At 39.1% G+C, this 16,597-nt stretch overlaps 1 protein-coding gene across 1 annotated transcript; it reads right to left on the bottom strand.

Annotated features, from left to right (window-relative positions):
- Positions 1-3,406: 3,406 nt before the first annotated feature.
- On the bottom strand, positions 3,407-4,063 carry LOC128959617 (deoxynucleoside kinase-like). Its single transcript, XM_054305610.1, has one exon. The coding sequence runs from the start codon at positions 4,061-4,063 to the stop codon at positions 3,407-3,409; it is 657 nt and encodes a 218-aa protein (XP_054161585.1).
- Between the last annotated feature and the right edge of the window lie 12,534 nt (positions 4,064-16,597).

Below are 16,597 nucleotides of genomic sequence, written 5' to 3'. Positions count from 1 at the left end.
AACCAATATTCAGATAGTTTAAACTGAATAGGCTTGGGAAACACCACTACGGGGAACTGGGGTTTGACGGCCACATCGAAGGTTGGTTTGCCYTTCTTAACCTTTTCTACTTKACGATAGAGCTCCTTTTTGGTGTATGTGATTMTCTCTYTTTCTTTAGTGACCTCTCTTTTTATTAGTCGGTAYTCAGGGAAATTTTTTCGATTCCATTGATTATTTGTATTGTTTGAAACGACATCTAATGATWAGATAAAATTAATGCGGGCTCTGGTTAACAAAGTCTACATYAATTATAAACCTATTTGTCATRGTTAATTAATTGAGATAAAGGGCGACCCGAAAGYTAGGGARGACCTCCCCCTTTGTATAAACACTAAACACCCCAACCAACACACCACCTAACAACCTACACTCCACATTCGTGGGTCCATACATTCATACAAAATAAAAAACTACTGAATTAAATTGCATAAAACATTTATTTTAAATACATTAATAAACAACAAACTAATCAATTAAACACATCAAATGGTTATAATAATTTTAACAGCATTTTTTAAAACAAATAAAACATCTAGCATTTTGAAGTATTGGGGCGTGATCRGGTTTGAGAGGACATATCAGGCGAAGACGAGGTTCCAACGAMATCAAAYTGCGGACTTGTAGCTTTCTTAGACTTTTATACTTGTTGAAGTGTTTCCAGGTTTCGGGTCGATCCTCACGTCTGGCAAATTGATGCACYTCGATGTAATGCAMGCARTCGGCRGTTGTACGTAGGTGTACTCKCAGCTGATCCCTYAGCTCTCCTATTCTTGCCGCTTGYTCYGAATTAGTTGGGTTTGGGTTATCWGCGATRTATTTCTCKAGAGCTTCTATCCTGGCTTTGACRCGTCTGTACAGCTTATCAATGTTTTTWCGAATTGTGCGCGATCCCTTCTGCGTCGGAAGGACCGGCTCGTTWGGGTCGATGGGCTCGTCGCTGTCGCTGCCCGAGATGTCCATATCCTGGTTTTGGGTATTCGACATCTATTAGTGGGAAGGGATAAAAAGAATAAAGAAAAAGCATCAGTACATGCGCAAACAATCAACAATAAATATTACATCTGGGTTTAATGTCGCTATGCTAGTGTATAGGATATCGAATTTAGTTAGAATAATTAACCGGCGGCTTAATAATCGCCGGGTTATGGGTGTTGTAATGTTTCACCATTTTTCTTATTGAGGCGAACATCTTTGGACAGCCCGGATGATCACATTTAATAGTACCCGTATTAACACTCGGTTGTGTCTGAACTTTGTTAGCTCGAGATCTCGAAATTAAAGGTGGTGATGATGTCGGGACATATGGCGTCATTGACGAATCACTGATATCATCGAGACTTATGACATCGGATTCTTTGGCTGGTTGGTTACAAGAACTATTGTGCTTTTCCCAGTCGTTATATGAGTCAAAGGATTGTATACAAAACACGCAGTCGAAATTTTTAGTTCCGTGTTGTCGTCTTTCATGTTCATTTAAAGTGATGATTGACTCGAATTTTGCATGACAGATTGCACACGGATACCGAGGGAGGTGGCGAAGATAAACATGCATACTCAGGTCTTCATCAGTTAAGAAGCTTTCGTCGCAACCCTCCTTTTGACAGTATATTAATTGTAAATCCATTGGTGAGTATTCTAGCGATTTTGGACTGTTACTCATTGCTTGAGTTAATGTTTCAAACGATGAGTCACTATCTTCCAATGTTAGGGTCTCRGGGTTCATCCGTACGGAGTTACAAATTTTTATGTGTGAGTCGAGATCCTCTTTCCGAGTGAATTTTTCATTGCAATAAATGCAGTCAAATATATCCAACCCGTGTTGCGATTCCTTGTGATCACGTAGAGTTTTAGGTGACCTAAAGTTCTTATTACAGTCACCACATTTGTATGATATTGGGAATTTACGAAATTTAATTTTATGATTAAGCTGACGATGCAGAATGAGGTCTCCCTTTTCAGTGAAGAATTCGGGGCATGAGTCACACTTCTTCGCCGACTTAAGCTTTCGATTGTGTTTAGCTTTCTTGTGGTTGTATAAATCGTAGCCACTTGAGAATTTTCTTTCGCATAATAAGCAATGAAATGGTGACGCGTGCTTTTCAACGTTGGTTGTTTTCATTTTATGTTTGGTTATACGTTTGGTTCGGTTGGCCAAAGGATCGGGTGGTGATTTAGGTCTACCGTTATTTAGTTGGCGGATACAATCAGCTGAGTAAATATCAAGATGTCGGAACGAAGCGTTTTGCCAACAAAACATTTGCTCACATGACCCTGTAATGCAATGATATTTAGGARCTCTGTTGTGTTTGTATACTAAGTGGTGGTCAAGCTTCTCTATGTTTATGAATGTCTCATCACATCTATGACATCTACCATGCTCAAGTTTGCCGTGCTGATAAAGTTCGCCCAGAGTTTGATATATCCTACCACAAGTTTCGTGGTTACATTTAAAAGAAGTTTGAATAAGCTTTGGCCAATTATTAATACCRTTATATTTGGTTGCTGTAAAGGTTTGGAGTAAAGTATTACCATAAGTATGGTCAGACTGGTGACAGACAATTGGGATTTTATTTTATAAAATGGACTATTGTTTCTCTCTTTTTCAGATAATTTCATCACTTTCAACTCGTCGTTGCAATGTTTGTTTTCTACTTGATGTTGATGTAATTTTAAGTAGTCATAAAATTTCTTATTACAATTATGATTATTACGATTGGGGGTTCTACTCCGCTATGTATCATGTCTTTAATGTCTCGGCGGGCTTGGGACCCATTGACCTTATGGTTGTAGACCAAATGTTTGTAGTACAAGCCCGGTTCGATAAATTGTCCTCTACACCTCACACACTTAGTTGTCTCTAAATAACGTCGGTCATTAGGTGTGAATGTATAGGATATGACATTAGTTTTTTCTGATTTGTCACGTATTAGTTCCTCGACACTGGACAATGAACTGCTACTATCGTTGTTATCATAATTATCACTGCTATCACTGCTATTATTGCTATCACTGCTATCACTGCTATCACTGCTATCACTGCTATCACTGCTATCACTGCTGTCACTGCTATCGTCACTTGGATCGGACATGGTGTTCTATTTAATGATTAAGACTTGTAAGTTAGTGTTTAGATATATGTTAACATAAAAGCTATTAAAGCATAAAATATTAGATATAACATCGGGTGACCGGCTTCGACTGCACCGAAAACACCTAAGTATATCTTATAGTTATTGAGTATTATTGACAGTACATAAAACCAAAATATTAAAACAATACAAACATATAGATAACATCAAACATTTATAAGCTGTGAAGCGGGCGCCCAGCGGTGCCATCACACGGGTCGCCTACCCACAACCTTCTAAATGTCAAGTGCTTTCACAATGGACTCAACGTATGTGGGTGTCATAAACTCTAAGTGTTTTCTAGTAGAGTTATTCATAACCTTTATAACCGGAATACTATCGGGTAGGTTTTCTAGCCATTGATTATAATAATGATTAAGCTCAAGGAGGTAAGGGACGCGAATGTGACCACTTTCCTCTTCCCGTGCCCGACAATATATATTGTTTGTTATCATATCTAAAGGTGTTTCAATATAAACTACCAGATCGTACTTCAGGGCATCCGCATATTGGGATAACTGTTCATTAGTTATGGCATCAAAAACCTCGCTTTCATAATTAGACATGAGGTGTTGGTCAACTAGTGTGGGTTTAAATACACGAATTGCGGAGAAATACGATCGCTCCATAACCTTAATATCAGTACCATTACACGGCAATGCTCKGTGATGGTCAATCATTGTAAGTGTAACATAACTCTCAAATAGAAATGCTCTCTTATTGGGTTTCTTATAATAGGCCTTTAATAGGTTGAGGCCATTCAAGTCTCTCCACCTATCTATAGGTTCATTATGTATTGAAAGTCTATTTGCTATTTGAGACTGTTTTAAATAATTACTAAAAGTTGTCTTTCCYGACCCTATATTCCCTTCTAGTARTATAGTCTTATACATTATAAATTATCTGTGAAATTATAGCCCAAAATCAACAACTGTATACCACTAGGACTTATACTAAAATTAAATTAATAAAATAATTGTAATAAACCGGTTAAATAACTTGATTGATAGGATAATAAAATTAAATCATGGAATGGTTTGTTTCTATTGAGCAACTTATACTCAAGTGTTTTAGATTAATAAATGACAAGTAAATCAAAAGTGAACTACTACGGCCGTTCATAATTCACGATTACATATACTTTATAAAAAAAATTAAAAAAAATTGTTAAATCAATACAAAAAAAAATAAAAACATAAAATAAAAGGATAGGTTTTTTGTTTCGGATACGCCTCGGCCACCGGGACTACGCACCCGGCCCAGGGCAACACTGCCCGGGTCAGTCGAGGGAAGCAAATAAAAAACAATACAAAAGCAAAATACATTTAAATCAAATAAATAAAAATTAAAGAAATCATAATTTAATGAAAATCAAACAAAACAAATGTGGGGCTTTTAGGGAATTTAATATCCCCTACTTCTGAAAATAGTCCCTATGTAACGGTCTAATAGGATTCATAACAAGTTATTAAGTAATCTCAGAAATTTCTAGCGTACAACTACCTAAAAATAATTATTGATTGGCATATGAAATTTATAGCGTGCTACTACGAGAAATAATTATTGATTGGCTACTGAAACTTATAGTGAGATACTACATAAATGTAATTATTGATTGGCGTCTGAAACTAATAGCGTGCTACTACAAAGAATAATCATTGATTGGCTACTGAAACTTATAGTGAGACACTACATAAATGTAAATATTGATTGGCGTCTGAAACTAATAGCGTGCTACTACAAAAAAATAATTATTGATTGGCTACTGAAACTTATAATGAGACACTACATAAATGTAAATATTGATTGGCGTCTGAAACTAATAGCGTGCTACTACAAAAGAATAATTATTGATTGGCTACTGAAACTTATAATGAGACACTACATAAATGTAAATATTGATTGGTCTGAAACTAATAGCGTGTACTACAAAAGAATAATTATTGATTGGCTACTGAAACTTATAGTTAAATACTACATAAAATAATAATTATGGATTGGGTGGTGCACCTTCAGGCGTGCTACTACATATAAAATACTAAGTGTTTTACAATCATAATCACCGTGTGTGTGTGTGTGTGTCCTCCCGAGTGTGTGTGTCCTCCCGTGGGTGTGTGTGTGTCCTCCCGAGTGTGTGTGTGTCCTCCCGAGTGAATGTGTGTCCTCCCGAGTGTGTGTGTCCTCCCCCGAGTGTGTGTGTGTCCTCCCGAGTGTGTGTGTCCTGGGTGTGTGTTGTCCTCCGATGTGTGTCCTCCCGAGTGTGTGTGTCCTCCTCCCGAGTGTGTGTGTGTCCTCCCCCGAGTGTGTGTGTGTGTGTGTGTGTGTTGTCCTCCCCTCCCGAGTGTGTGTGTGTCCTCCCGAGTGTGTGTGTGTGTGTGTGTGTGTCCTCCCGAGTGTGTGTGTGTGTGTGTGTCCTCCCGAGTGAATGTGTGTCCTCCCGAGTGAATGTGTGTCCTCCCGAGTGTGTGTGTGTCCTCCCGAGTGTGTGTGTCCTCCTCGAGTGTGTGTGTGTGTGTGTGTGTGTCCTCCCGAGTGTGTGTGTGTCCTCCCGAGTGTGTGTTGTGTCCTCCCGAGTGTGTGTGTGTCCTCCCGAGTGTGTGTGTGTGTGTGTGTGTGTCCTCCCGAGTGTGTGTTGTGAGTGTGTGGGTGTGTGTGTTGTCCTCCGAGTGTGTGTYGTCCTCCTAGTGTGTGTTGTCCTCCGAGTGTGTGTGTGTGTGTGTGTGTGTGTGTGTGTTGTCCTCCGAGTGTGTGTCGTCCTCCGAGTGTGTGTGTGTGTGTGTGTGTGTGTTGTCCTCCGAGTGTGTGTTGTCCTCCGAGTGTGTGTTGTGTGTGTGTGTTGTCCTCCGAGTGTGTGTGTTGTGAGTGTGTGTGTGTGTGTGTGTGTGTGTCGTCCTCCTAGTGTGTGTTGTCCTCCGAGTGTGTGTGTGTGTGTGTGTGTGGGTGTGTTGTCCTCCGAGTGTGTGTCGTCCTCCGAGTGTGTGTTGTCCTCCGAGTGTGTGTGTGTGTGTGTGTTGTCCTCCGAGTGTGTGTCGTCCTCCGAGTGTGTGTGTGTGTGTGTGTGTTGTCCTCCGAGTGTGTGTTGTCCTCCGAGTGTGTGTTGTCCTCCGAGTGTGTGTGTGTGTGTGTGTGTTGTCCTCCTAGTGTGTGTTGTCCTCCGAGTGTGTGTGTGTGTGTGTGTGGGTGTGTGTGTTGTCCTCCGAGTGTGTGTCGTCCTCCGAGTGTGTGTGTGTGTGTGTGTGTTGTCCTCCGAGTGTGTGTTGTCCTCCGAGTGTGTGTTGTCCTCCGAGTGTGTGTGTGTGTGTGTGTGTTGTCCTCCCGAGTGTGTGTGTTGTGAGTGTGTGGGTGTGTGTGTTGTCCTCCGAGTGTGTGTGTGTGTGTGTGTGGGTGTGTGTGTTGTCCTCCGAGTGTGTGTCGTCCTCCGAGTGTGTGTTGTCCTCCGAGTGTGTGTTGTCCTCCCGAGTGTGTTGTTGTGTGTGTGGGTGTGTGTGTTGTCCTCCCGAGTGTGTTGTCCTCCCGAGTGTGTTGTCCTCCCGAGTGTGTTGTCCTCCTCCCGAGTGTGTGTTGTCCTCCCGAGTGTGTGTTGTCCTCCCGAGTGTTGTCCTCTTTCCTCCCTTTTCACTGTTTCTTATATTACTTTTATTTTATCACTTATTATTATTTCAATCACTATCTTATAAATTATTTCATTACTTTTCATATACTTTTCTTTCTTTACTTTATTTTCAATTATTTTCAACTCTATTAATACATAGTCTTTTTCGCACTCTGCTCTCTGATGCCATTGACAACTAGTTTTGTCAATGTCTAGTAGGGTTGGGTGCGACTTTTAGTCGCCTATCAGCATCACATCCTATTGGATGTGATGCCTATTTCTTATTTATATTTCACATACCATTCCTTATCGGAATGGTATGCGATGTTTATCATAAGTTAATTTTGGCTGAAATAACCAGATGGTTATTTCAGTCAAAATTGAATAAACAATCTATTTTAATATCTACAAATCAATAGACCGCCAGCACCGGGCGTACTAAACAACCGGAGCTGTTGTTGGGCACTGTCGTTCAGGGTCCGATATTGATCCCGTAAATGATTGCGTACGGCCAACAATCGGGCCATTACCTCACGATACTTTTGCTCGAGCAGTTGTCGCTGATCAGCCGGCAACTGTTGCCTCTGGATACGATAGGCGAGATCAATTTTGGCCAACAATTCGTTCAGCAGGTCGATATGCGTACGACAGTAATCGGCCAATTGGTTCACTGATTCGACCAATTGGTCATATTCTTCGAGTAGGCCTACCTGTACTACTGGTCCATCATTGTACCATACAGGTGCCGACTGTTGTAGCCGTCCGAAATTGGTCCACGGTTGGTCACGATTTAGCCAGCATTGGTAGCGATATTGTTGTCCGCCGCCAGCAGCAGCAGCAGGCAGTCGGCTAAACCATAGAAACTGTGGTCTGGATCGTCCAGTCGGCCGACGGTAATAAGTGGGTACTTCGTCATTGATCTCACGATTCCAGTTGTCGGTCATTGCCTGTCGGCTGGTATGGCTCATCGGCGCCGGCAAACCAATATGGCTAAACCATTGGCCGCCATCTTGATGGCAGATATTTTCCGATCCTAGATGACTGGCTATACGCAGGTCCTGTCGGTGCACAGTCAACGTAATCGGTACCAGTTCATCGGTACCGGTTATCAATGGAAACCAATAGCGGCCACCATCTTGGGTTAAGTTTATTGTCTGTAAATTCATACGACTGGCCCGTACACGATCAATAAGCGGTATCGCTAATTGATAGTATATCGTTGCATTTTGGTTAGCACCGTTTAGCAGGACATTTATGCTGCCGATTGAAGCATCGCGCGCACGACTGTCTCGGCCCATGATTCGGTATTGAACTTGTCTGGCCAGCTCATCCAATTCCCGGCTAACCTCCTGGGCTTCCCAACGTCTTTCGGCAATTAGCGGCTGAATTCGTTCGGTCAGTTGTGTCAGTTTTTCTCTAATAGCTACCAATTGTCCGGGATCTGGATTGCCAGTGGCCAACTGTTCCCTATAGAGGGCCAACTGTTTTCGTATGCCAAACACTATTGCGGCATTAATTCTGGACATTTTGTTGTTGTTGTTGTCGGTATCTTCTGGTTCTTGTATTGTATTGTATTGTCAGTCTAATACTGTAAACGGCTGATCCGATTGTTTTTTTTCAATGGGGATTGTTTGTGACCTAACTTTCCCTGTGTGGGGGATGTGTTTGTTTGATCTGTTTTTTTTAAATTTTAATTAAAAATATTTTTTGTTTGTATTGTTTAAAGATAAAAATCAATTGTTGTGTTTTTACATTTTTTTATATGTATTGTTTAGATATAGAGGTCAGAGAGAGAGAGAGAGAGAGAGAGAGAGAGAGAGAGAGAGAGAGAGAGAGAGAGGGAGAGAGAGAGAGAGAGAGAGAGATTAATTAAATTAGTAATATTTTTTTTAAAGGTACGGCCTATCTATCTATCCAAACAAAATCAATCAATCAATCGATAGATAAAAATATTTAACAAAAGTCATACCAATTTTACCAAAAAATTTGATTCAATTTTTTTTATCCAACAACTAATTTAATTGTTTGATTGATTAAAACATAATTAAACCAACAAAAAAATATCAATCAATATATTACAGTGTTTTTTTTATTAATCAAATGCATACATCACCCACACAACCAAACAACCAAAAATAAAACTCAAAATTTTCTACTAAAACATATTATACTATACACTGTGTGTGTGTTTAAACCTAAAACAAAAATACTTACATACCCTGTCCGCTACCCGTCCCCCTGTCTTTATGTATGTGTGTGTGTGTATGTGTCTGTCTGTCTGTCCTATCATTCAAGTATTAGACCGCCGCCTCCCGGTGTGTTAAACAGTCTCAGCTGTTGATGACCTGAATCGCAAAATTCCTGACACTGTCGGCGTATACGGTCGCGTACGGTCATCAACCTATTCATAACATCCCGATACCTTTGTTCGGACTGTTGTAGGTTACTATCGGGTGCTGCTTTATTGGCAGCAGTGGCGGCTCCTGTAGCTCTTGTCAACTGTTGCCTATACAGACGCCAACCTAAGTCAACCGTTGCCAACGATTCGTTTAGTTCATCCAGACATTGGCGACTCATGTCAACCAATCGGGTTATGGCTGCGGCCAATCGATTGTAGTGCTGTAGGGATCCGATTTGGATTTCCGGTCCCCTAAACCATACAGGTGCTTGATGATCGGGTATCAGTCCCCTATTAGTCCACGGTTCGTGTAGATTCCACCAGCACTGGTACCGATGTTGTTGTTGTTGTTCATCATCATTGCCCGACTGGCCAGGTAGCTGTCGAAACCAGAAAAACTGTGGCTTATGTTTAGGCTGTCGCCGGTCGTACCAGATTACATTTTCAGCTTCCTCCCAGGCCCTATGCCTGTCCAATGCCTGCTTAGCTTCCTGGCTAAACGGTTGCGGATAACTAATCTGGCAAAACCATTGGCCACCGTCCGGACCCACTTGTTCCGACCCGAAAAAATCCGACACCTCCTGACGATATCGGGTCAGTGTTATCGATACCGACGGATTCCAGCCGTACAATGGCAGCCAATATCTACCTTCACCGGTCAAATCAATTGTACGCAATTGCATACGACTAGACTGTACACTGGCCAGCATATCGTCGAACTGTTCGCCCAACAAATCGGCCAATTGGACAGCCGTTTCCAGCTGTTCCTCATAGGTTTCGTGTCCAGTCGGCGGTCGTTGGCCATAGTTTCGCTGGACTACTTGATTGCGTAGCTGATCCAACTCGCGACTAACTTCCAGCGCCTCCCAGCGCCTGTCGGCGACAAGCGGTTCGATACGTTGGCGCAACAGTTGTAGATTTTGTAGGATTTCCTGCAGTTGCTGTCGACTAGGATTGCCAGCCAACCGGCCCCTATAGTGGGCCAATTGATTTCGGATGCCAATCACTATTTGGGCATTAATTCTGGACATATTCCTGGACTGATCCGATTGATTGATTGGTCGATGACCTAACTTTGACCCCTCACTTGTGTGTCTGTGTGTGTGTGTTTATGGGCTCAGTATTACCTGTCTGTCCCTCATAGAGTCAATGATGTCAATTGATTGGCTATTGACTTGACATTGTTGTTAAAAAAAATTTAAAAATAAAAATTATTTTAATTATTTAATAGTAGTAACACTAACTTTATATAATTATTTGATAAATAACCGAAAAAACAAACAAACCAACCTATCATTATCTCAATCACTTCTACATACCAGTGCTCAATTATATTGATACAAACATAAAAATATAACTAAATTAATAAATAATTTAAAAAACTAAACATTATTTTCAATGTATGTTTCAAAACTTTACTCTAATATTACTCTATACTTACAGGTATTACTAATTTACTATTGATTTTGTTGTTATTATTAGGTTTGTTTACTATACATACGGTTTTGTGTGTGTGTGTGTGGGGTGGGGTGGGGGTAATAGAGGGTTGACCCCATACCTACCTACCGTTCCTTACTGTCCTTATTATTAATATTTTTTATTACTGTCCTATTGTTCTAGAATTAGACCGCCGCCACCCGGTGTCGTAAACATAGCCAATCGGGGTCTAATATGGGCCAGTGCTGCCTGACATTCATCCCTAACCCGATCGCGTACTTGAAGTACTGTATCGAGTGTCTGCCTGTAGCCGTGTTCGGCTTGTTGTCGCTCTAGTGGATCAGTTAGCTGTTGTCTCCATATACGCCAACTCAAGTCCAGGGCAGCCAATACTGAATTACTAGTGTCCCATAGTTCCCGATCAAACAGTTCAATATTGTCCAACGACTTAGCTAATTGTTTGTAATGTTGAAGGGTTAGCAAATGGACACGGGGTCCGGTAAACCATACCGGTGCCTGTACCATATGATTGTTATCCAACGGTGCCGGAGCACGCTGACCTAACTGGGCGGATGGATAGACATTTGCATAGACGGCAAAAATTGACTGCGAATAGTCTATATCGTCATCGGAATCTACGCCAATGTGTTGGTCACTACTACTACTACTACTACCGCCAGCACCGCCACCAATACGTCTAAACCATAGGCAATAGAAGTTTTCGTTGTGTAGCGATAGCGTACCGGGCGGTCGACTGGGATCGGTAGGTATACGACACAAACTAAACCATTCGTCACCCGAATCATCTTCGATACGACGATCGGCGGGACTGATTGGCCATACATTTACCAGTCTATTCTGATCGTGATACCCCTCGGACAGGATCCATGGCCGATAAATTTGTTGTGTCCGAAATAGGGTTATATCGAGTATATCGTCGGGTACCTGAGCTTCCATCAATGTCCGGTACAGATCCAGATCGGTATTGGCCGCAAAATCGGTTGCATCCTCCAGATCGTAGTCAAACAGTTCGGCCGGTGTGGCGCCGTTCAGCCGATTCTGGGCCTCCCGTTGCAGTCGGGCGCACTCGAGTTCGGCCCAAAGCGATTCCCACATCCGGGCGCCGCCTATTTCCCATCGAAGTCGTCTGTCGAGTACATCCAATACGGACATTGCATCCTTTAGCTGCTGGTCAGTAGGATTGGGCGCCTCTATCTGTTGGCGCATTTGGGCCATACGGTTCCGTATTTGGAAAAGTTTGTCCGCATTGCTCATTGCCATTGTATGTGTGTGTGTGTGTGTCTATGTGTGTGCACCTGGATGTTATTATTTAGGACGGGGGTGGGTTAACTATATTCCTACCTTTCCCTTATTATTGTTGTCGCTTTTTGTTGATTCACACACTTTTTGCTGGTAACTGTGCTTTAACTGTATTAATCTAACTATTGTTAGTGTTGTTTAAAATTGTGATTGTTGTTTGAATTTTTAAAATTAATTTTTTTTTCTGAAAAATTTTAGTTTAATTTTTTTCTAATAGATATAAGAGAGAGAGAGAGAGAGAGAGAGAGAGAGAGAGAGAGAGAGAGAGAGAGAGAGAGAGATAACTAAATTTGTAATATTTTTTTTATAGGTACGGCCTATCTATCTGTCCAAATAAAAATAAATATGTTTTGTATAAAACATATTACTAACAACTAAATTAATTACCAATTAATTAAAACAAACAAACATTTGTATTAAAACTAACTTTTTTTTAACTAACTTTTGTTTCATATTTTTTGAAAAAAATTAACTACAAGTACTACTACTAGATTTGGTTTATAACTATTTATACGGTTATATATATACAGTATTATTGTGTTTGGTGTTGCGCACATACCTATCCTACCTGTCCTATTCTGTGTGTGTGTGTGTGTGATCCCGGTCCTCACTTTCCTGGATGGCTGGGGTGGGCTAACTTCCAATGATTAGACCGCCGCCGCCCGGTGTCGTAAACATAACCAATCGGTCTTCAATATCGGCAATAGCTTCACGGCCTTCATCGCGTATACGATCCCTGATCCGCAACAAATGATCCATAACCTGCTGATACTGTTGTCGGTGATGGTCAAGTAGGGGACGGTCGGTAAATGTTTGCCTAAATCGACGCCAATTCAGATCGACAATACCCAGCGCTAGATTCAAATCGTTGTACTGTTGCTGAATAAACTCGTCCAACGTATCGATAGCCGGATCCAGACGGTCGTACAGTGTTTGGGTCATTACATGAACGCGTGGTCCCTGAAACCATACCGGTGCCTGGCACTGGGCATTGTTATCCCATGGTAGCATCCAGCGCCTTGGTAGCAATTGTATATTAGTATAGACACTGAATCTGGTTTGTCGGTAATCTAACTCACCGTTTACCGGGTCGACCGCCTGTAGTGGTGGACCACCTAAACGCCTGAACCATAGTATCAGATTGTGTTGGCCAACCGAATAGGGACTGGGCGGTTGATTCGGGTCAGTGGGCACCTGCAACCAGCTAAACCATTCGTCCTGGGTGGGCGGGTGTCCTGGATTTTGTTCAATCTGTCTGAACGAATAATCTACTGGCCAAACATCTACCGGTGCTTCCCTCAACTGCAGCTGCTGCTCCTGCTCCTGGTCCTCCCCCTCCTGGTCCTCTAACCATGTAACATGAGCCAATTGTGTACGAAACTGTGTTATATCAATGACATCATCGGGCGGTATCTCCTGACTGATGATTTCGGTAAACATCGAGTCGGCAAAATCGGCCAATTTAACAGCTTCTTGCATATCGGCAACAAATACATCCTCATCGGACATACCCTCGAGTCTATAGTGTACCTGTCGTTTCAGTTTTTCCACTTCAATCGCCAGCCAATCCCATTCCCAGCGTCTGGTCGGTAGGATTTCGTAGCGCAATCGATGTTCCAGTTCCGACAACCCGGTCTCTACATCCCGAAGCTGGTCATCGCTGACCGGCTGGTTAGGTCCATGTATTATACTCTGGAGTTCGGTCAGCCGTAGGCGTATTTCAGCCAATTGTTGGGCAGTATTATTATTATTATTATCATTGTTTGCCATAGTGTCCGATCGATCGGTCGGCTGTGTCTATCTGTCTGTCCCTGGCGTGCACCTGATGTTTGTATAAGTAAGGTATGTGTGCTATCATATATAGTATATGTGGGTGCAATGGATTTATAAACAACTTTCCTCCTTGTCCTCTATATCTGTTAGCACTTATGATACGGATGTATATGTCGTATGCATATACAGTATTGTTGTAATTATTTTTTAATTAAAATTTTTTAATTATTTTTTAATTTTAACAATAAATATTTTTTTTTAAAAATATCTATATTTTAATACAGATATGTACTGTATTTAATTAGAATTTTTTTCAAAATAAATAAATTTTGACTTTATTTTTTTATAGACATAATTTTATTTTAAATGTTAATATAATTAAAGACACAAAACAAAAATTATATAATTAGTTTAAAAATTAATGTATTATTTTTTTTTATAAAAAATACATTAAATATTTAAAATTGTACATTACTAAATAAATAATGTAATATATAGATATTTTAATTAACACAATAGGTTATTATAGTTATAACTTAAAAATAAATATCAATACTAAATCATTAACCATTATTATTATTATTAATATAATTACTATTATTAGTTTGTATAAGTATTACAGCATAGGATAGTATCAATGATAAACATGTTATCAATGTTTGCCTATTGATTGCATACAAATTAAATGCCGTAAAACACATATCACGGGTCATGGCTTTCATCAATAGTATTAGGTTTGTATTGTCGATGGCAGCGGATGTCTGATAACCACTGGCCGGTGATGATGATGATGACTGTGTCATAACTGCACCATTGACTGCAACTACTGTAGTATTACTAGTAGTAGTAGTAGTCATCATACCTTTGCTTCGGTATTTAATTTGCAAATCAAATACAAACTCACGATAACTGTTGGGTATTATATCGCATATAAATGTCAATGTCATCAATACGGTAACCGTTTCAACCAGTGAGGCATATATATACAGTTTGATGGCTGAGTTACCTAAAAATAGGACACACAGTGCCGACACACAGCGTACGCTATTGATTAGCAAAACAGTTAGCAAATACTGTGAGATTAGCCGATCAAAGCGTTTAACAAATAGACAAATATCGACACAAAACGTATAGACATTACCGATATGCAAGTGCTCGACATTTGATCGCAAATAGCGAAACTGTTGGCTAATTAGTCGACTTTTGTAGGCTAACAGTGCAATGATAATCAATTGGGCATTGAATGACATAAAATACAGTACAGGCGTTACAATAAATGTATAGAAATTGAATGAATTTTTACGAAAATAGTGCAAATAATCGGATAAATCGTAGACCAGTTGTGTCGAGGCGGACATACCGAACGCTAACAGTGTAACCAAAGCACCGGTACGTCGCTCTTGTTTGTCACCTATATAGTGATGTTCGTGCGATTGTAACAACCGGAGTATACGTTCACCCCGGAGCCATAGGTGCAAACAAATCAACAATGTCTGTACCGAATAGGATACCCGACCGGTTATGTAGAGTACGTATACCAGACGACAGGTGCCGTTAGTTTCAAACAGTTCACTCGTTGGACGTTCGATGTCCTCGCGTAGATGACCGATATGTTGGACACTGATGGTCAGTACATACGCGAAGTTCAGGATGAATAGCATTAGACGCCAGAGTAGATGATGAGGTTTACGGCCACTGCCACTGCCACCGCCACCACCACCACTACACCCGGAGCTGCTGCGGCTGCTGTCGCTAAAACTGTGACCAAAATACAGGTTTCCCGTCAATCGGAAATAGTTGACAATTATTTTCAGGCCACGGTATGTCATAATTTTATTTAGTTTAGTTTATTTATTAATTAATAGTTAATATACTTGTTTTTTAATACTTAATTTTTTAGTTAAAGCTTATGTATGCACTGATTATGTTTAAAATTAATAATAATAATATAAACTTCAAATTACAACTAAATAATATTTAGTTAGTATTTTTGTTATTTGAATCACAATAGCTTATAATATAAAGTTTATATCCTTTAAATACAGTATATATATATATATATATATATATATATATATTGTATAAAATATTTCTAATTAATTTCAAACTTGACTTTCACTTAACTTAACTTAATTAATAAAAAACATTATTTGAAAAGTTATAATAAAACTGCAGTAATAGCTCAATAATAAGTTAAGTACTGTATATGAATATTATATAACATTAACACTTTTGTATTATTATTATTATCAATAGTATTATTTTATTAGTTAATAAATTGGGCTAAAAATTTATTACTAGCAATAATTTTTTGATTATATATATATATAGTTTATTATAGCAAAAAAATGGGATTATATAATAATAAAAATCAATATATATTAGTACACTATACTGTAGTCTCATACATACTTAACTTATACAATGCTATAAATACTTTATATATTGATTAATACTATTAAGTAATACTATTAAAATAACAAAAAATATATATATATAATTATTTTAATAATATTTGTTATATTATTAACTAAATTTCATTATCTATATTTGCATAATAAAACGCCTTTATTAAACAATTATAAAAAAAGTAATATAATTTTTTTTAATAATACATAATAAGAAAGTTTTAATTAAATAAATTATTGAATATTATTATGTTTAATATAATATACAAAATTAATTGTAATATTTATTTTTTATTTACTCTATAAAATCAAAAAATATATATACAGTATATAATATAAATTATAAGTTATTTATAAATATCATATAATTTACTGTAATTATATTCAACAAAAACAACAAAAAAAATATTTTTTTTAATCTCTATTTTGTTATAAATAAATATATTATTTTACTATTTAATAACAAAAAAACTAAATAAATAAAAAAAAAGTATTTATT

This window comes from Oppia nitens, unplaced genomic scaffold (assembly GCF_028296485.1).
Source record: "Oppia nitens isolate AA-2021 unplaced genomic scaffold, nextdenovo-longstitch-racon4-pilon3 scaffold4_pilon_pilon_pilon, whole genome shotgun sequence".
Lineage (NCBI taxonomy): Eukaryota > Metazoa > Arthropoda > Arachnida > Sarcoptiformes > Oppiidae > Oppia > Oppia nitens.
This window is presented reverse-complemented; position numbering and strand designations above follow the sequence as displayed.